The sequence below is a fragment of the Peromyscus eremicus genome, chromosome 10 (genome assembly GCF_949786415.1).
Source record: "Peromyscus eremicus chromosome 10, PerEre_H2_v1, whole genome shotgun sequence".
Taxonomy (NCBI): domain Eukaryota; kingdom Metazoa; phylum Chordata; class Mammalia; order Rodentia; family Cricetidae; genus Peromyscus; species Peromyscus eremicus.
Genome location: NC_081426.1, coordinates 28,786,783 through 28,808,534, shown reverse-complemented (window position 1 = coordinate 28,808,534; position 21,752 = coordinate 28,786,783). Strand labels below are relative to the sequence as shown.

Below are 21,752 nucleotides of genomic sequence, written 5' to 3'. Positions count from 1 at the left end.
AAAGTGTTTTCCTTAATGTTGGTGCTAAAGCTGACTTGAACTTTGTCATAATTAATTTGAGTGGCCATTCCCTCTGTATTTCTAGAAACTGACTTGTTTTGTGGGGCTGACAGGACCCCCAGAGGATCCCCAAAGGATTTCAAGCAGAGCTGGGGATAGTAGGTCTTCCTATAATCCCAGGACTTGGGGGGCTGAGGAAGGAAGATTGCCATGGGTTTGAGGCTAGCCTGGTTTACAAAGTGATCCCAGTGGGACCCTGTGTCAAAAAAAAAGAACAAGAAAAAAAATTACAGGTGGTGGTGGCACATGCCTTTAATCTCAGTACTAGGGAGGCAGAGGCATGTGGATCTCTGTGAGTTTCAGGCCAGCCTGGTTTACATAGAGTTCCAGGCTAGCCAGGGCTACAACGTGAGACTCTGTCTCAAAAATAAAGAACAAAACCAAAAAAAAAAAAAAAAAATCTTCAAGGGGGCTGGAGAGATAGCCCAGTGCAGCAGATAACCTAAGAATCTGATTTTGGATTCATAGCACCCATGTAAAAGCCAAGCATGGTCACACACATCTATGACCCTAGCATGGGGGCTGGGGTTAGGGGGTGGAGATAGGTGGATCCCTGGAACATGCTGGCCAATCTGTGAGCTTTGGGTTCAGTGAGAGACCCTGCCTCAGAAGATAGACAAGGTGAAGAGAGTGGAAGACACTCAGCATCAACCTCTGACCTCTACACACACACACACACACACACACACACACACACACACACACATCACACACATATTCACACACATGTTTATTTTTATTTTTTTAATTTTATTTTTATTCTGTGTGCATTGGTGTTTTGCCACGGGTGTCAGGTTCCCTGGAACGGGAGTCACAGTTGTGAGCTGCCATATGGTACCTGGGAATTGAACCCAGGTCCTCTGGAAGAGCAGCCAGTGCTCTTAACTGCTGAGCCATCTCTCCAGTCTCTTTGGTTTTCCGAGACAGAGTTTCTCTGTACAGCTTTGGAGCCTGTCCTGGAACTCTCTCTGTAGACCAGGCTGGCCTCAAACTCACAGAGATCTGCCTGCCTCTGCTTCCTGAGTGCTGAGTGCCACCACCGCCCAGCTCTCCAGTCTTTTTAAAAAAGACTCCCAAGTGTTAGCAGCTTGAAACAACATTATTTGTTCCATTGCGGTTTGTCAGGAGCCTTGGAGCAGTATACCTGGGAAATACGGTGCAGAGGCTTCTCCGAGATGGAAGCCAATGTGTAAGCTGGGTCTGCAGTCTTTCACTGGGGACAGATGACTTAGTTCTAAGCTGATTCCTTCACTGAAGTTGGACAAGCTGGGCAAGTCTATAGACACAATGGATCTCATGACTTCGCTGCAGAGGTCACCCTGCACCATTTCCCCAGGGTCCTCTCGGTCACAGAGGTCAAGTACTGCTTATTGTAGGGGGCCTGCCCCATATGCATAGATACTGGGAAGAGGACTCCTTTTTAGAGGTTGGTACCTCAGTTATATGCACCTACCTAAAATCAAGGCTTTTGAACTCCGAACACATGTGGCCCAGAGTGCGTTAGAAGTTTCTGGGTTGTTTGATGTCTGTTTTGTAGTTAACAATCAGGATCAAATGAGGACCCACCCCAGGCTACACACAGTGGGAACAGTGAAGACTCAGAAGCACAAATCAGCTCTGGCCAGGATTCTTCTTTATCCCGACTTCCCCTTTATCCCACCACTGCCTCAGTCAGTCACGATGAACACAACAATGACTGTGCCGGATGATCATGGAACATGGGCCTTGTGGCAGTTTGAATGCGAATGACTCCCATAGGCTCGTGCTTGAATATTTGGTCCCCAGTTGGTGGAACTATTTGGCAAGGATTTAGAATTGTGGCCTTGTTGGAAGAGGTGTGTCACCAGGGGCAGAGAGATTTTGAGGTTTCAGCATGCTCTCTGGCTCCAGCTTGGGGATCAAGATATGCGCTCTCAGCTTTAACGTCTGGCAGTTAAGGTCAGTTGAATGCTTTCTTTTATAAGCTGCCATGGTCGTGGCATTTTGTCACAGCAATAGAAAAGGAACTAAGACACACCCATTGTCCAGTGCCACAACACCCCTACCAGGAAGGGAAGCCAGTATCTGTTCTCTTGGCTCTAAGGGCTTAGAAGGAGCCGACCATAGCTGAGCCAGGTCGGCCACTCCCAGTGTCCATCCCATAAACACTTGTCGAGGTCTGGCTTTGCTTATAGTTTGATACTGCAAGTGGGTGAGTTTCTACAGGCTTGTCTGTGGACCACTCCGGGGGAACAGACAGGATGTTGAGCTCAGGAGACTTGGCATGAAGGAGAAACACATCCTCCCATGAGGGAACCCCCACTAGACCTTAGCAAAAGGCCTTTGAAAGATCCTCACTGCGGGGAGTTGGGGGAGAAGAGACTTCTCAGTGGGAAAACAGTGTTTGCATGGGAGGGAAGGGCCGGCGCTCTCCTGCCTTCTGCTCGAAGAACAGCTTCTAGCACCGAGGTTGTCCTGACTCGAATTTAGGGGCACGCTGGGGTCTGGTGACTGGCTCTGGGGCCCACTATGCATTCTGGATGGGAAGTCCTCTCTGAGCTCAGGGCCCCTACGTGACAAAACGCATACCAAGCCCCTGAAGAGGAAGGAACCCTGCCAACGAAACCTGACCACACTCCACGTCCAATGTTTGAAGTCATTTGATTTATTTGCTTTCCTTCAGCAGCTGTACCAGAGGAAACTGAACCCCAAACCCTGTGGCAAACTGGATCGGACTCCGGGAAAATTCCTCAGACGGAGGGAATTGGGCTGCCTAGCACTGCGGGAGGACAGCCTTTAGAACGGAGCTGGTGCGTCAAGGCAGGGTGGGACCGCTGAGTGGGAGGGGGCGGTGCCAACTGTGGGCGGGGACGGAGTCTCGGCAGTGGGCGAGGCGGAGCCAGCTGTGGGAGGGGGCGGAGTCTCGGCAATGGGCGGGGCGGAGCCAGCTGTGGGCGGGGGCGGAGTCAGACTCCCGGCAGAGAGCGAGGAGGAGCCAGCTGTGGGCGGGGGCGGAGTCAGACTCCCGGCAGAGAGCGAGGCGGAGCCAGCTGTGGGTGGGGGCGGATTAGGCTCCTGGGGGTGGGCGGGGCGAGGCAGGAAAAGTTCCGGGAAGGCGGGTTGTCGCTCCCGCTACACGCAGAAGTTCTAGGTGCCCGGGTCCCCAGGAAAGTCCACCGTCATGTCGTCTGGGGACGCAAGGTCTGGTAGACAGGACGGCAACCCGCGCGCGGCCGCCGCGCTCTGTAGCCTGTACCACGAGGCGGGCCAGCAGCTGCGGCGCTTACAGGATCAGCTGGCCGCGCGCGACGCCCTTATCGCGAGCCTCCGCACCCGCCTAGCGGCTCTGGAAGGGGACACGGCGCCATCGCTCGTGGACGCGCTTCTGGATCAGGTGGAGCGCTTCCGTGAGCAGCTGAGGCGGCAGGAGGAAGGAGCCACCGAGACCCAACTGCGCCAGGTGCGGGCCGGGCGGGCGGGCGCTGCTGCCGCCCCAGGCGGCCTCGGGGACTTGTTGGAGTGTGGCACGGAGTCCAGTCCTGAGGGTCTCGCGGATCTGAGGGCGCGAGGATATGAGGCGTGTGGTGCGGGTCTGAAGAGCGCAAGGTCCAGGGGCATGGTCGTCTAAGGGGCGCGCGGGGGTCTAAAGGGAGCTGGGTTGTGGGAGGCACGAGGTCCTGAGGCTCGGGGATCTGAGGCACAGGGAACGTTGAGGGGTTGAGGTCTGAGGGGCAAGAGTCTGGGGACTCCAGGGTTCTGAGCGGTTCGAGATTCATTTGTAGGCAGGAGGGATGTATCACACAGAGCTGAACAGGCGTCTCTGGGGCACAAGGTTCTGGTGAACCTCAGGGTGTTAGGGGTGCGGACATTTGAGAAGAACCGGGTCCTCAGGGGCTCAGGTTATGAGCAGTTCTGAGGAGCATATAATGAAGGTAAGTTTGGGACTGACCCCCAGGGTCTCTCGACTTTGAGGGACACTGTTGAGAGAAACTTGCTCATGAAGTTCTGTGTGGTGGATCTGAGGAACAGGAGGGACCCTGCAGTGCAGGTATCTGTGGAGCATGAGGTACTGAGGTAGTCTTGGACACATGGTTCTGTTGGTAGTGAGCTTCTCCAATCTGTGCTCCTGACCCCAAAAGGGTATGTAGCTGTTTTCATCACTGATCTATTGCTTTGAAGAGACATCATGACCAAGGCAACTCTTATAAAAGTATTTCATTGGGGGCTTGCTTACAGTTGCAGAGGGGTTAGTCCATTGTCATTATGGTGGGGAGTATGGTGGCTCCAAAGAAGGCATGGTGCTGGAGTAGCAGCTGAGAGCTACATTCTGATCCCCAGGCAGAGAGAGACTCTGGGCCTGGTGTGGGTTTTTGAAACTTGAAAGTCCACCCCCAGTGACAGTTCCTCCAACAAAGCCACACATCCTAATCCTTCTCAAAAAGTGCCACTCTCTGATGACTAAGCATGCAAATATATGAGCCTATGGGGGCCGTTCTTATTCAAACCACCACAGTAGGGCACCAGGTTTGAAGGAGATGGAGTTCTGAGGAGGGCTGGTGTTCAGGGTTGGGTGGGTGCAGGGTTCGGAGGCACACTAGAGGCTCTGAAGGACATGGATGAGGCATGGGACCTAGAGGGTCGAAGGACATTGCTTTTTGAGGAGTGGGTATAGGTTCCAGTGTGTGTGTGTGTTGGGTTATGAAAGTGCCGTGCAGGTTTTGGGGTATTGTGTTCTGGGGTTCTGTGTTAGGGAGGTCTTCTGTGGAACATGGGTTTCGGAACTTGTGTGGGGTGCCCCAGACCTGAGAGATGCATAGGGTTCCAGGGATGGAGCTCTGAGAGAGAAGACACACAGTTTGGATTGGTGGGTGTTAGTATTCTATCGGAAGAAGTGACAGGAAGAGTCTGCTAAGTGTCAGATAATCTGTAAATTCTTTGGTCCTCCTTGTCATTTGGTTTTATTTGGTTTCTGTGAGATATCATAAACTCACAAAACTGAAGCAAGGGAAATGTTTTCCCTACAAATGTTATTTGTAAATCCAACACCCTCCTCCCACGTTTGGATGAATTCTGGCATGGCTATCCTAGTTTTTCCAGGAAAGGAAGTAAGCCTGATAGGAGAGTAGCTGGCAAAAGATAGTTTGTTTCCAAGGTTTTACTCCCACAGCTAGATTTCTTTCTTCCTTCCTTCCTTTTTCTGTCTTTCTTTCTTTCTCTTGCTGTTCTTCCAGAGGACCTGGGTTCTTTTTCCAGCACCCATGTTGAGTGGCTCATAAATACCTCAACTCCAGCTCTACACGACCTGACAGTCTCTTCTGGTGCTTCCTCTGGCACCAATGGATACAAACACACACACATAAATAAACATAATAAAAAAAGTAAATCTTTGGGGCTGGAGAGATGGCTCAGAAGTTACAAGCACTTGTTGCATTTGCAGAGGACCCAGGCTGGTTCCCAAAACCCACATGGTGGCTCACAACTATGTGTAACTCCAGTTCCAGGGGATCTGATGCCTTCTTCTGACCTCTAAGAGCACCAGCCATACACGTGGTACACATACATACATGTAGGAAAAACAATCACATACAATCACATGGCTTGTGCCATCTTCAACCTGCTTCCATGGCTACTGTGACTCTTGAGACCGTTTATTTAAAGTACCAGGAGAAACCAGATATCTCCCTGCTCCAATCCTTCTTCTTTCTGGAAGTAGGGATATAAAATAGAGCCAAAGGGAAATATAGAGCTCACCTGGTCTGTGCCACTAATTTAGAGTACAGAGTGGAGATCTGAAGACTCCCCAGAATTTGTCAGCAGAGTATCAGTAGGGTAAGGGAGCTCCCCATAATCAGAACAGAACTACACTTGCAGTCTAGTGGTGTTCAGTGCAAATGCATCCACACGAAGCAACTGGGACTTACTTGTAGCTCTCTAGAGGCCCCAGACAGAACCAGTCTGTGGTCCCAGTATTACTGGTCCTACATCCTCTGACATACAGGCTTTGTTCAAGGATTTCAAGAATTATTTGCAATTTTATTTAGGAAATTTTGTTAACATTGTGGTGACTTTAAATATTATTACAAAACTATTGCATGGCTTCGCAGTCTGCCAAAACAAATTGATTAATGTATTAGCAGTAGACATATGTATCAAAAATTACCCTGTTAAAATAACTGAACAAGCCAGGCCATGGTGGCACACGCCTTTAATCCCAGCACTCAGGAGGCAGAGGCAGGTGCATCTCTGTGAGTTCGAGGCCAGCCTGGTTTACAGAGTGAGTTCTAGAACAGCCAGGGCTACACAGAGAAACCCTGTCTTGAAAAACAAACAAACAAAACTAAAAAATAACAACAATAAAAAAACCAAACCAAACCAACCCCCCCCCCCAAAAGCTCTGAACAGTCTTGTTCATTTTCATTTCAGTGTTGTTGTTTTTTCTATGATGTAGCTTCTTTGGTTATGTGGTTTGCAGAGGTATGCACAGGATAAGGCTATCGTAACTAATATAATAGATTAGTTGTTAATGTAATACATTCTATGACTACATACTAGTAACTTTCTTAGTTATTTTTCTGTTGCTGTGAAGAGATACCATGATCAAGACAACTTATAAAAGAAATAATTTAATTGGGGGCTTGCTTATAGTTTCAAGGGTGAGTCCATAACCATCATGGGGGCAAAGAGGCAGCAGGCAGGCAAGGTGCTGAGCAGTAGCTGAGAGCTTACATCTGATCCACAGGCAGGTGACAGAGAAAGAGACTGGGCTTGGTGAAGGGATAAAGGCACTCCCCCCCACCCCCTACCCCAGTGAGTGGTACACCTACCTTTTCCAACAAGGCCATACCTCTCATTCCTTCCCAGAACAGTTTCACCAATGAGGGACCAATTATTCAAATATATGAGCCTATGGGGGCCATTCTCATTCAGATCTCCACAGTAACTAATGCAATGCATTCTACAATGACAATTATGTATGAGCACAATGTTGGCAAATGTCAACGAGGCTATGTGCTTGTCAAATCAATGAAAATACGGTAGCACTCTTAAATTTTTATTATCTTTTTCTTACCTCTTATTGTCATTAAATTCTGCTAGTGAATGCAGCATTGTTATGCTTCAAATCATTTGTTCTTCATCTGTAATAAAGGAAAGTAACTGCAACTGGCCTTAATTTTAAAATCAAATAATGTGGGCTTAGAAAGATGCTTAGTAATTAAGAGTACATACTGCTCTTGCAGAGGACCCAAGATTGGATCACAGCATCAAGAGGCTCACAACTGCCTGTAACTCCAGCTCCAAGGGCTTCAACATCCTCTTCTGGCCTCCATAGTAACCTGAATGCACTCACATACAGATACATACAATAAAACTAAAAAGCCACTCTGGGTGGTGGTGGCGCACACCTTTGATCCCAGCACTTGGGAGGCAAAGGCAGGTGGATCTCTGTGAGTTTGAGGCTAGCGTGGTCTACTTGAAAAACCAATAAATAAATAAAAATAAAAAGCTGGGCCAGTGGCACATGTGGTTAATCCCAGCACCCCCACAGCAGAGGGAGGTGGATCTCTGTGAGTTTTGCCTGGTCTACACAGTGAGTTCTAGCCAGAGCTCCATAGTGAGACTGTCTCAAAATCCCCACTCCCAAAAAAAGCCAAAATAGAGTTCCAGGACAGCCAGGGCTACACAGTGTAACCTCTGTCTTGGGAAAAGGAAAAAGAAAAGCCAAAATAAATGTATAAATAAATAAAGTCTAAAAAAACAAAGGAAATAGGGTTGTCAAGATGGCCCAACAGGTAAAGGCAGTTACCATCAAGCCTGATGCCCTGAGCTGATCCCCAGAACTTGGTGGTAGGAGAGACCAGAGCCCTGTAAGTTGACGTCCACATTCACACTAAAGCATACAGGCTTTTGTGTTCTCTCTCTCTCTCCCTCTCTCACAAACTAATTAATAAATAAATACAATTCTTTTTACTTTTTATTTTTGGTTTTTTGAGACAGGACTTCATTGTATAACAGCCTTGGCTGTCCTGGAACTTGCTCTGTAGACCAGGCTGGCCTCCAACCTACAGAGATCTGCCTGCCTCTGTTTTCTGAGTGCTGGAATTAAAGGAGTGTACTACCACCACCACTACCACCTCCACCTCCACCACCACCACCACCACCACCAGGCATAAACACAATTTTTAAAGTAAAAAAAAAAGCAATGTGAAACAATTGATTAGTTACATGTATCTTTCACTAAAGAAATGGCTAACATAATTATTTCCATATGTAGTAAAATATATTGTGATTATAGGGAACTGATTCAACAAGATTGTATACAAATTTAGGTTTCCAAGGGAGCATGCTTTATACTTCCTAGAAAGCAAAGACAGTGGGTTAAAAATTCTGCCAAGCAAATGACAAGGGACAGGAGACCACAGGTAATCAAATCTGCACAGCATTAGGAGTATCGAACAACATACAGCTTCTATAATAGTTGCCTTGGGTTTTGATTCAGAAGAATTCCAATGGAGAAGCTGAGTAATACACAGTATGCCCATAGTCCCAGCTACTCAGGAGGCTGAGGCAGGAGGATCGCAATTTTGAGGTTAGCTTGGACTATATAGCAAGACTTTGTCAAAACCAAAAAAAGTTAAAATAAATACAAACTTAAAAAAGAAAAAAAATCCAATGGAAGTCAAAGCCAGAATAAATTCTTCAAAGGGGAGTTACCACAAAGGTCTCTTATAAAATGCTAACATCAAAGAAAACCGTACATTTGTGTAAATCTTTAGTAGTTAAGATGCCATGAAAAAGGAATTTTCTTTCCTTGTGATATCTAGGATTTCTCCATTCAGCCCAAGAGTTGGTTTTCCTGGACCCCTTTTCCATTATATATGACAGAAAACTTTTTGAAGATTCCAGATGTGTCCTAGAATGTCCATATGTAAAAACTGCACCTCGAATGGTTCAAATATGCCAACTGGATGTATTAGATCATAAGCAACTACGAAGCTGTTTCAAATGTCCTATAACAGCTAAGAATATTATTGGTTCTGAGCTAGTGTGGTGGCCCATTTAACCCCAACACTTAGTATGCAGGCAGGAGCTGAGTTTGAGACATCCTGAGCTACATAGCAAATACACACGCATGCACACGCGTACACAAACACACACACACACACACACACACACACACACACACACAGGAGCAAGATATTAATGACTTTTCTGTGAATACAAAATTAATAGAAAAGGTTAAACTAAAAATGAACAGCTTATATTTGTTGATGGTGATTTGAAGAGGGCCAAGAGGAGTAGAAAATGTTTCTGGTGGTACAAGGTCAAGGAGCCACATCTGGTAATGGCCTTGTCAGGATCCCAAGTTGGCCAAGGGAGTGTACATACAAGGAATGTGTCTGTAATTTTTAATTTTTAAAAAAAATTTTAATTTTTTCTTTAAAAGATTTATTGCATGTATGTGTGAGTGTCTGTATACATGTATGTGCACCATATATCTGCATGGTGTCCAGAAGAGGGCATCAGATCCCATGGAGCTGGAGTTACACATGGTTGTGAGCTATCTGATGTGTGCGCTGGGAACTAAACCTGGGTCCTGTGCAAGAGCAGCAAGTGCTCCTAACCACTGAGCCATCTCTCTAGCCTGATAATATTTTTATTTTTAAGATAGGTATGTATGTGTTTGTGTGTCCTGTGAGTGTCAGTGTTGGTGAAATCCAGAATAGGGTTCAGATTCTCTGGAGCTGGAGTTACAGGCTGTTGTCGGCTACACCACATGGATGCTGGGAACTGAACTCATCTTCTGTAAGAGCAGTATGTGCTCTTAACTTCGGAGCCATTTCTCCAGCCCCTGTAATTTTTAATTTTTAAGGATCGTTTTGATGACTTAGTAGTTCATGAAAGTGAATGTTTTTGCTTACCCATTAGTCAGTTTTGTGAGGGGAGAGTGTTTCAATCATGGATTGTGGGAGAACAGAGGTTTATTACCTCTAACACCCCCCAGAAGCCCTTCGTTCATTGAAGTAACAAGGAAGCAGCTGGACATTAAAGTGTATGATGTTTATCCCCAACACTGGAAAGGCCGAGGCAGGGGGACCTCTGTGAGTTCTAGGCCAGGCTGGTCTACATACTGAGACCCTGTCTAAACAAACAAAAAACCACCTACAGTAGAAAGCACTTGGTCTGTTAGATTGCTTTCATTGATGGCCACATCAGCTATCTCTACAGGGACACTAGACCTGAAGGCATTGAGGACTTCCGCAGAGAAAACTGAAGGGTAGGGGTGTGGAGGAACTGAGAAAAGCCAGTGTGTCTGGATGAGGCTGTAGCTTGTCCTCATGGCATCTGGAGTGGGACTTGAGACTTTATCCCATCTGTAACTTGAGGCCTGAGACTTCTTCCAGATAAGATTTTCGGGTTAATGGTGCTATTCACCACATGGCATGTGACTATACAGCTGCATCCTGTTACCCTGGAAACTGGCTTCCTTTCCTTCCAATTTTTCTCTGCCTGTTTTGCTACACTGTATAGAGCAGCGGTTCTCAACCTGTGGGTCACAATCCCTTTGGCAAACCTCTGTCTCCAAAGATATTTACATTGCGATTCATAATAGTAGCAAAATTATAGTTATGAAGTAGCAGTGAAAATAATTTTATGGTTGAGGGTCACCACAGCATGAGGAACTGTATTAAAGGGTCTCAGCATTAGGAAGGTTGAGGACCACTGGTATAGAGTGAAAGACTTTGTCTCAAAACAATCAACAAACAAAAAACACCAAATAGTACACATGTTTTTATGATTTAAAAAATCCAGGGGCTGGTGAGATGGCTCAGTGCAAACCTGGCAACCTGTTTGAGCCCTGGAACTCAAGGTGGTGGGAAAGAGCTAGCTCCTGAAAGTTGTCCTCTGATTTCTACGTGTGCGCCACGCACATGTGCACTCACGCACACCATACACACATACATGCACAATCATAATAAAATTATAAAGAGAGTAATAACTCAAGTTTGTCTTTATACCATGGGTGGTGTCTCATTTATCGTGGTGACAAGGTCCTAGGGATATAAGATAGAGGCTGCATCCTTTACTGCCTCCTGCTAGAAGTGGCTTAGGCTTATCCCTGGCTTGTGTGAATCTGTTTCTTCATCTGTAGAATGGACTGGTGGAGACTGTTTCACCTCCACCATGTACTGTTTATGTTTGAGGATTCTTTGAAGATGGGAAAGCACAAAGGCCAGGTAGTTAAAAATGATCATCTTGGCTTTGCACTTTGCACTACTTGGTATGTGCAAGTAGCTCTATCACTCAGGAGGCTGAGCTTGGGCTCAGGATTCAACTCCAGTCTGCTGAGCAAACTAGAGAGTTTGTTTTTTTGTTTTTAAATTATTTATATGTATGGGTGTTTTGTCTGCATGGATGTCTGTGCACCATATGCATATCTGGTGTCTGCAAAGGCCAGAAGAGGGTGTCAGATTTCCTGGAACTGGAGTTACAGACCATCGTGAGGGGCCATATGGGTGCGGGAATTGAACCAGGGTCCTCTGGAAGATCAGTCAATACTCTTAACCGCTGAGCATCTCTCCAGCCCCAGAAAAAGTCTTAAACCAAACAAAGTAAAACAAAATTGCCACTTAAGGACCTGCAGTCCCAGCATATTGGAAGCCCTAGGCAGGAAGACTGCAGTGAGTTTGAGGCTAGCCTGAGCAACAGAGGGAGACCATGTGTGAAAAAACCAAAATAATGATAATTATTTTAGGCTGGCCTGGAAGTCATTATGTAGAACAGGTGGCTTAAACTCTTGGCAGTCCTCCTGCCTCAGCTTCCCAAGTGCTAGGATTTGCAGACATGAGCTCTTACCTCCAGCTCCCCCGACCCTTTTGTAAAGTAGTAATTAGGATTTCAGGCTGTATTAGTTTCTAAACAAAGTACCACAAATGGTGAACTTGAAGCAACAGAAATGTAATATTTTCACAGTCCTAGAGGTCAGAAGCACCGGATCAAGGTGTCTGCTCTGAAGATTCTGGGGAAAGGTTCTTCTTTACTTCTCCTGCTTCTGGTGATGGCTGCCGTTCCTTAGTGTTCTGTGCCTTATAGGTGCTACACCCCAGTCTTTGTCTTCACATGGCCTTCTCGTCTGAGTACGTCTGTCTAAAGTTCCTTCTTAGATGGCCAGCGTGGTTAGATTAGGGATAATCCTAATTCAGTATGACCTCACTTGAACTAATGATATCTATAAATACTCTCTTTTCCTGATCCTTTTTTTCTTTTTGGTTTTTCGAGACAGGGTTTCTCATTGTAGCCTTGGCTGTCCTGGAGCTCACTCTATAGAACTCTTAGAGATCCACCTGCCTCTGCCTTCCAAATGCTGGGATTAAAGGCATGTGCCACCATCACCTAGCTACAAATATTCTATTTCTATTAATTTTTTTTGTTGTTTTGAGACAGGATCTCACTATGTAGCCCTGATTGGTCTGGAACTCGTTATGTAGACCAGGCTAGCCTCAGACTCACAGATATCTACCTGACTCTGCTTCTCAAGTGTTGGGATTAAAGGTGTGTACTGCCACACCTGGCTGTTACTAATTTTAAATGAAGTTTGAAAGTATTGTAAGATAAAAAACTCCAAAGTTAATTGTAGCAGGCTTTCTTTTTGGCCACCAACCAGCTCTCAAATCGTGACACGGGCACTTATTATTAGTTATGCTCGGATTTACACACACACACACACACACACACACACACACACACACATGCTAGCTCTTATAACTTAAATTAACCTGTTTCTCTTTATCTACATTTTGTCTCAGGGCGTTTTACCTTTCTCCCATTCTGTATGTCTTACTCTATGTCTTGCTGGCTGGCAGATGCCTGGCTGACCGACCCCGGGTGTCTCCCCCTCTTTCTCTCTCGTTCTCTCTTCTCCTTCTCTTCTCTCTTGAGCTTAGAGCCTCCTTCTGCTTACTCTCTCTGCCCACCTATCTCTCTACTGTCTATCGTTTGGCCGTTCACCTTTTTTTTGTTTTTTTGTTTTTGTTTTTTGTTTTTCGAGACAGGGTTTCTCTGTGTAGCTTTGCGCCTTTTCCTGGAACTCACTTGGTAGCCCAGGCTGGCCTCGAACTCACAGAGATCCGCCTGGCTCTGCCTCCCGAGTGCTGGGATTAAAGGTGTGTGTCACCACCGCCCGGCGGCCGTTCACCTTTTAATTAGACCAATCAGGTGCCTTAGGCAATACATCTTTAGATCGTTAAACAAATGCAACATCAACAAATGTGACACATCTTTACATAGTTAAAGTAATCTCCCACAGCAGTTAACTGTGTTATTATCTTGAAAGCCTGCCTTCAGGGTGAGTGTTATCTAGGGATACATTATCCTTGCTAGATTGTCCTTTGTTTTATCACATTCCCCCCCCCCCCATGTAGTCCAGACTGGCCTCAAAGCTGCTATGTAGTAGAGGATGGCTTGAACTTCTTGTTCTCCTACCTTTACTTCCTAAGTGCTGGGATTGCAGTGCTTGGTTTTGAACATTTGCTTTTTAACATTGTTTCATTTAATCAAGCTGTGCTTTAATTTTCCCAACTATTGAACCTGCCTGTCTTCCTTTCCGTTTTTAGATAGGGTCTCTCTGGCTGGCCTCAAATTCTTGATCCTCCTGCCTCAGCCTCCCCACTGCTAGGATTATAGGCATGTGTCACCACACCCATCTAAACTGTGCTTTGAAATTATTTTCCGTTTAGGAAGTTGAGAGACTTACTGAGCGGCTAGAAGAAAAAGAGAGAGAGATGCAGCAGCTGATGAGCCAGCCTCAGCATGAGCGAGAGAAGGAAGTCGTCTTGCTTCGGAAAAGTGTGGCAGAGAAGGAACAAGCCAGAGCTGCCAGCGACATTCTGTGCCGCTCCTTGGCTGATGAGACCCACCAACTACGCAGGACATTGGCTGCCACTGCCCACATGTGCCAGCATCTGGCCAAATGTCTGGATGAACGACAGCATGCGCAGGGAGACACTGGGGAGGAAAGCCCTGATGAGGTAGGCAGTATAACTAAATCAAGTGAGGACTGATGGGCAAGAGTCATTGCCTGTCATTCTCTAAGACTCCTGTGCAACCACTGAGGTCTAAGGTGCCACAGGACCCGTTCTGTTCTCATCGAGGAGATACGCTTGCTTCTCCAGGGAGATCTGATGGAGCATGTGACAGGAAGCTGCGTGGCCTGCCTCCCCAACTCCCAGCATTGTCTCTAGCTGATCCTGCACACAAGTGGGGATGGCACTTTGGTCTTTTCTTTTTTTTTTTTTTTTTATTTTAAAATTATTTTATTATGTATGCAGTGTTCTGCCTGCATGTATGTCTGCAGGCCAGAAGAGGGCACCAGATCTCATTACAGATGGTTGTGAGCCACCATGTGGTTGCTGGGAATTGAACTCAGGACCTCTGGAAGAGCAGTCAGTGCTCTTAACCTCTGAGCCATCTCTCCAGCCCCACTTTGGTCTTTTCTGCCGCTGAGGATAGGAAGGAAGAGTTGGGGGTAGAGGGGCTGCCCGCAGGAAGTGTTGTCACACGTATATTCGACAAACAAAGAAACTGAGGCAGATCTAGGTGATACTGCTAAGGAGGAGCAATGCCTCCACGTGCCACATGTGCAGAGTCCAGGCCTAAGCTGCTGGGAGATCCATGAGTGCCAGCCTTTGGCGGACTCCATGTATCTGAGTGGTAAGAGTTGATCCAACCACAAGCCTCGTGAAGAGCCAGAACTTCTGTTGCCAGCAACATGGCCTGCCATAAGCTAGGAGACCTGCCACCCTCAGGGCTACAGCTTCTTCATTATCACAGGACAATGAACATCGTCGTGCCTCAGAACCGTGAACCCCATGTAGACACTGTGTGAGGTGGACAGCAGATGGTGACAGAGGAGCCACAAGCCAGAAGGGCCAGGTTGCAGTAGGGACCCAAGAAGAGTCCTCTGTGCCTCCAGGCCAGGCCAGTTTGGTGGAGGAGAGGAGCACGACCAAGGTTCTGGCATCCATGAGGTGGTCATGGGGAAGAGGTGCATCTCGCAAACCAGAGGGCTCCTGGACAGGAATAGCAGGTGGCGGATGGGACCAAGACTCAATATGGGCCAGGTACCTGGCATGGTACCTTATTTCCTACTGCCAGGTGGTGCTGATGTGTGTGGAGCTGACAGAGAAACAGGTACCTATGGCACACCTTGCCTCAGTTACCAGCGGTAACTGTGTATTTGTGACTTTTCTGTTACTACAATACTAACAGAAACAAGCTCAGGGAAGGTTTCAGTCCAACATGCTGGGGACGGCATGGCCACCTTCATAGTAATGGGAACTTGTGACAGAGGATCCTCACATCATGGCAGACCAGGAAGCACATGGAGAGACAGAGATAGACAAAGAGACAGAGAGACAATGAGACCCTGGAACTAGGGGCGGGGTATCAGCTTCAAAGGCCTGCCCTTAGTGACTTACTTCTGACTGCTTGGTTACACTTCATAAAATTTCTGTAGCCTCTACAAATGGCACCATCACCTGGGGGTCAAGCTTTCAAACTAAGAGCCTTGGGGAACATTTCTGATTCCGATTATAACAGTGGACCAGGCTGAGTCTACATCTCATGTACACTGTCCCACACAGAGCCTCTAGGTCACACCCCTTTCTAGGCAGTTCTGTGAGGCTACAGTGGTGTCCATGAGACCATATGTGTTCTGAGGAAAGGGGACATACAGCTACCAGCAGCTTCTCTAACGTGTGGAGAAACTTGGTCAAGAACCATCCATCTCAGCTGGATTTCACAAAAAGATCACCCAAGAAGGAACACAGTTGTATTTGTTGCTGGGTAGGAGGTGGTGGGTGTTCTTGTCCAAGTTTGTATCACTGTAACATTCCCTTTGAGGATCTTGAAGTAGCCTCACACCGTGATCAGCCTGAGGTGGGTGCTGGATTGTGACAGACCGGCACCTCATGTCTCTTCAGTCAGTATCACTTCTCAGCCCTGGCCTTGGCTGAGTCATCTGGGGCTTCCCAGCAGACTGGGTTAGGACATGCACTTCCTGTCATTCAAGGGGAATTCTTAAAGCTAATGTCAGTGATTTACAGTCCTCTGTACTGTTCAGTGCCTGGAATTTCTGGGGTACAAAGTATACCCCAGAAAAGTTTTAAGAGATTTTACAGTTGGGTCAGTTAACTGCTAATAAGGGTTAGTTTGGGGTGTGGCTTCTGTGAGTGAATGCCCCTGATTCTGACCCTGTGTGAAGCAAAAGTTAGGTTGTCCCACATCCAGATTAGTTCACTTGTCTATAGGCAGGATTTCTGTCTTGACTCTGGAGGAGGTAAAATTGATCTGTGCAGGCCCATATCTGGGACCTGGAAAGCCTCCTGGATGCTGGGGGTGGTCTGTCTCTGTTAGAGAGTAAAATTATGTTCCTGTCCTCCTCATTGCCTGTGATGATAAGCCCTCGCACTGTGAAGATTTTGCTACAGCTGGTGTGCTCATTGCTTTAGACTTGACGACAATAGAATGTTTAGGTCCACAATACTTAAAATCCAAACAGCTCGTGGTGGTAGGTAGGAAGGAACAAGGACAGTGTCAAGAGTGACACACCTAGAGACTCTCTACCAAGGCTGTCTCCTGGCCTCCCTCAGTCGGGAGTGGGTCTAGGAGGAACTGGATTTGCAAAGTCCTTTTTTGTATGTTTTACTTCTCCTATGCCACAGCTGCAGCAATGGTCTGTGGCCTCAGCCTCTGGCTCTAACTTCTTCTCTTTTTCTGTACGTCATACACACACAGTGACATGACTTCTCTTTGTCCTCCTCATGCAGCTAGGGCATACAAGCAGGAATGCTTCTGGCAAGAGTGTTATTGAGAAGTTACAGGAAGAGAATCGACTATTAAAACAGAAGGTGACTCATGTGAGTATCTAACATTGAAGAGGAATATTAACCCTGACAAATGGCAAATGAAGCTTTTTCTTTTCTTTTCTTTTTTCTTTTTTTGTTTTTTTGAGACAGGGTTTCTCCATGTAGTTTTGGTACCTGTCCTGGATCTTGCTCTGTAGCCCAGGGTGGCTTCGAACTCACAGAGATCCGCCTGGCTCTGCCTCCCGAGTGCTTGGATTAAAGGCGTGCGCTGCCACCACCTGGCTGGGAAGTAGTTTTTAAGGCAGGAAAATTACACTGAGTTCATATCTGTTTAAGACCCTTAATATGGATGTTACTCTAATGTATCAGGATTCCCCGGTAGGTTTAGAACTCTCTCTATACAAAGGAAAGGGAAAGGGAGGCAGTTTCATAAATCATTGCTGATAATCCCAGTTCCATGCTGGCTTGAGCAAACATGTCTTCTGGTTCTGTCTTTTCAGGTAGAAGACCTCAATGCCAAGTGGCAGCGTTACGATGCCAGTAGGGACGAATATGTGAAGGGGTTACATGCTCAGCTAAAGAGGCAGCAGGTCCCTCATGAGCCTGAGCTGATGAAGAAGGAGATTTCCAGGCTTAACAGACAGTTGGAGGAGAAAATAAACGACTGTGCAGAAGCCAAACAGGAGCTGGCAGCTGTGAAGATGGCCCGGGCCACTGCGCTGGAGCGAGTGCAGATGCTAGAGCAGCAGGTGTCCTCGGGTTCTGGGCAGGACCGGCAGGGATGTTGGCCCACACCACAGGCCGTGGCCCTAGTCTTGGGACAGCCTAGGCTGAAGGCTTGGTGGCTGTGGGTGGGATACAGTCATGGAGTAGTGGGAGAAGCCAGTTAAGGGCTTTTTTCCTTCCTTGAATAGAAATGAACATTCTGTCTTTTCTCAGATTCTTGCTTACAAGGATGACTTCAAATCAGAAAGAGCAGATCGGGAACGAGCTCATAGTAGGATTCAAGAACTGGAAGAAAAGGTCATGTCTTTGATGTCCCAAGCATCCCAGAGACAGGTAAGAGCACAAGAGAATTTCTCCCCCCATTAGAATTAGTTTTTTTTTTTTTGTTTTTTTTTGTTTTTTTTTTTTTGTTTTTGGTTTTTTGAGACAGGGTTTCTCTATGTAGCTTTGCACCTGTCCTGGAGCTTGCTCTGTAGACCAGGCTGGCCTCGAACTCACAGAGATCCACCTGCCTCTGCCTCCCGAGTGCTGGGATTAAAGGTGTGCACCACCACCGCCCGGCTAGAATTAGTATGTTTTATTATGAATTTTGAACCTCTGTCTGCAAAGATGTATTGGCTGACAATACTGTTAGTGATGGGCCCTTCCCAGCTCTGGGCAGAGCAACCTCTCCTGGGCCTAGGGTATGGCCGTAGAAAACTTCTCTGTGGTGCTGTATTTTAGCTGTGGAGGTTGGCATGGTGGCCTGTGTTGGTAAAGGCTGGTTGTCTTCAGGGCCTTTCCTGTCTCCCTGCTTATTGTTGCCATGCAGTGTAAGTATATCCCAGGCCCCAGGTGCTTTATGGGCAGCTTTGTCTGTCCTCTTGTGGGGCAGAGACCCTAGTTACTCTGTTGCAGAGGTGTGACCCAGGCCCCAAGACTAAATGAGGTAGGTCCTCCAGGATAGCCAGTGGGCCTGTTGCCTGCCACCTCTGTTTTTAGTGCTGGTGTGTGTTGTCAGTGGAAGTCTCTCAGGATGAAAGCTGGACAGACGTGCCTTTTACCTCTCCTCCCTGGATAGATTCATGCTCTGCAAATTCCCGGGGAAGGTTTGTTACTTTGGCCACTTAGTGTCCATGCATCTTCTGTTCTGGGATAAACACCAGGCTCCTCTCAGAGAACTTCCTGCCCTGACATAGCTTGGATAAGAGAGGAGCCTCTGGAAATCAGAAAGCTGAGAAGGCAGAAGTGACTTTGAAATTGCCCTTCCCAATAAGATGTGAGAGGAACTGAGGATCTGTGAAGGCCGCCCACACTGTTCTGTTATGAACAGCTGCCGGACCTCATCAGCCTCTGCCTCCCTGCCTCTGCAACAGGGCACAGGGTCCTGGTAGTTCCCTTGAGCTAAATTCATAACAGGGGCCTGGATACAAGCACCAGTTCTAACGAATGGAGGGATTTTGTTGGAAACCTGTGCCCCTCCCTAAGTCCGGCCAACAGGGTGGTGTCAGAGGGGTTCAGCAGTCAGAGGACCCTCCCCAGAGCCTGTGTCCTATTGGCATCATATAATGGAGTGTGGGTGTTTCCTATGCCCTGTTCTACATCAGGCTTGTTCAGGGTGCTGTGGCCATAGGAGGCTGTTCTCCTAGAGCACCAGGACTGCAGGCGTAGGACAGAATCCTCTATGTCCCATGGGCAGGAATGGGGATATTTTCTAACATGACTGGGGGTTCACTGGCTCCTTTGTGCTTTTAGATTGCGAGGTTACTAAAGGTGCAGTCGTGATGGCCTCTCAGGCAGCCTTTCAGGGATGTGCCAGAGGAGCGACCATACCGGTTCTAGGCCTGCCAAGCCAGGTTCTCTAAGGGATTCCTTGATCAGCCCCAAGGGCTAGATTTCTGGTGGGGGCCAGGGCTTTTGCATTAGTTGTGGCCCCTCAAGCACCCACTGTTGCTCCACCCAAGGGGTCAACCACATGACAGCGGTGCTGAAGTATGAGTGCTAAGACAGACATTGTCTCTCTGAAAAAAATCCACATTCAATGTAAAGAAAGCACCAAGACCAGTAGCAATGGGCACTACTGCCCACAGTGCTTTGTGGCCTTTGTTTAGAGCACATGTGCCAGGCCATGTCAAGGGTGCACTCATGGCTGCCACTGTAGGTCTTTTGAGTGTCTAGTACCTCCAATTACATTGAGGTACAGTGGGACTTAGTTTGCCTGCTCCCTGGCTAATGCCCTGACGCCTGGACTCCCCCCAGCTTTCTCTCACTCTGGTGGTAGTGGGGCATGGCAGCAGGGTCACTTCCTTCAGTGACTATCCTAAGGCTGAGGGCTCCAATCAGACCTTCCAGTTCGTGGATGGGGAGAAAACTCCACTCAGGCCTGTCCTTTCATGAAATGAGCAAGTACCTATAGGATCTCTTCAGTTGTTCACTCAGTACCTTTATCTAGACAGCAAGAAGCATTAGGATTTGAGGAACGAAGTCTTCCAGTTTAAGCTTTTAGAAACTCCAGAGAGCCAAGTAAAATACCTTGATTCTTGATCTTTGTTCCACACTACTTGGAGAAACTCTCACGGTATGTGGACTGAGACCTGATGTTCGGAAGTGAAGCATTGTGGTATAGCAAGAAGCCAGGCAATGGGATTTAAATTCTACTCTGCGACAGATACTGTCTCTAGTTGTTAGAACCTAGGGTCAGGCTTTGTGACTTCTAGCATAGCGCATAGTAAACTGACATTTGACTTCTCAGCAGGACTCCCGGGAGCCAGGACCCTGTCGGATTCATACGGGGAACAAAACTGCCAAGTACTTAGAGATGGATGCACTGGAGCATGTGGCACCTGGTGGCTGGAGGCCTGGGCCTGGGTCCCCACAGGTGGAACTTCCTGCAGAGGGTGGGCATATCTGCATAGCCCATAGGGGTCAGGGTGACCTTCAGTGCCCTCACTGCCTGTGGTGCTTCAGTGATGAGCAAGGTGAGGCATTCCTCAGGCACCTGTCTGAGTGCTGCCAATGAGCCCGAGCCACCATGCCCATTGTGGCCCCAACCAGCATAGCTGCTCTGAGGGATTGGGTAGGTGTCCTCACACTCCGTCTTCATCTCAGTAGGTTGCATTCTAATAGGATCTAGGGTCCACCGATGGGCAGGGGTACTGATAAGTCATTGTTTTGTTTTGTTTGGCCATGGATCAGACTGGGTCAGAGGGAACTATTGGTAGAGCAGAAGGAAGAGATGGGAGCAGGGGCATCAAGTGGGCATCAGTCTTGTCTCTCACATGGAGTTTGGACCCCAGCTGTCAATCCAAAGTTGCAAACCATCTGGCGTGGGAGTCTCCAGAGGCCTGCTTGCACCTAGAGTTGTGCTGCTTGCTGGAAGGAGGTGGTGCTGTGGGAGCAGGTGTCCTTGCCATCCTGTTGTACAGTGAGGTGTCTCACTCTCAGACTGATCTGTGCTGCACCAGTTGCCAATACACTAGCGCCTTTCCGGACACAGCAGGGTCAGAGATACACCCAGTACCATCACCTTGCAATAACACTTGTATTTCCAGAAGTGAAGCACCTTTATTTCCTCATCATTTATTTTTTATAATAAATGGACTTACTACTGTGTTGCTCGAAGTGTTGGACTGGGATGTGTGCAGGGATGATTGGTGTTTTCTGGCTGCTTAGGAAAGACCACTAGTAAGGAGAAACATGCCTGCTGTCTTCCCCCAATTTAGAGGTGTGGATAGCCCTGCCTGCTAAGGTTTCATGGGCAGAGGCTGCCTTAGGAGTTGAGGAATGAAGTCTACCAATTTAGGGTTTTTACCCTTAGGAACTCCAGAGAACCAGGTAAAATACTGTAACCCCTGACCTATGTTCCACACTACCTGGAGAAACTCTAGGATATGTGGACTGAAACCTGATGTTTGAGGGAAATGGGAAACAAGGGACTGGTCATCCTTTGACAGAAGCAAGAAGCTGAGTTTGAGTTTGGAACTCTACTGATGCTCACTTTTTTTTTTTTTTAATTACAGAATTGTTACAGTATTCAGGCAAGAGGTCATTGGATAGGGTGATGTTATGAGCCACTTAAGTGATTGGGTACTAGCCCAGTGCTTTGCCTTGGGACTCTTCAGTCCTGCCCCAGGACATAAAGGA

General features: G+C 47.4%; 1 protein-coding gene across 1 annotated transcript; it reads left to right on the top strand.

The window, feature by feature from the left end:
- The first annotated feature begins 3,150 nt into the window (after positions 1–3,150).
- On the top strand, positions 3,151–21,154 carry Tnip2 (TNFAIP3 interacting protein 2). The gene is made up of 6 exons (XM_059275718.1): positions 3,151–3,499; positions 13,776–14,066; positions 16,866–16,955; positions 17,405–17,653; positions 17,844–17,963; positions 20,365–21,154. The coding sequence occupies exons 1-6, from the start codon at positions 3,221–3,223 to the stop codon at positions 20,626–20,628; spliced, it is 1,293 nt and encodes a 430-aa protein (XP_059131701.1). The 5' UTR covers positions 3,151–3,220; the 3' UTR covers positions 20,629–21,154.
- The last annotated feature ends 598 nt before the right edge of the window (positions 21,155–21,752 follow it).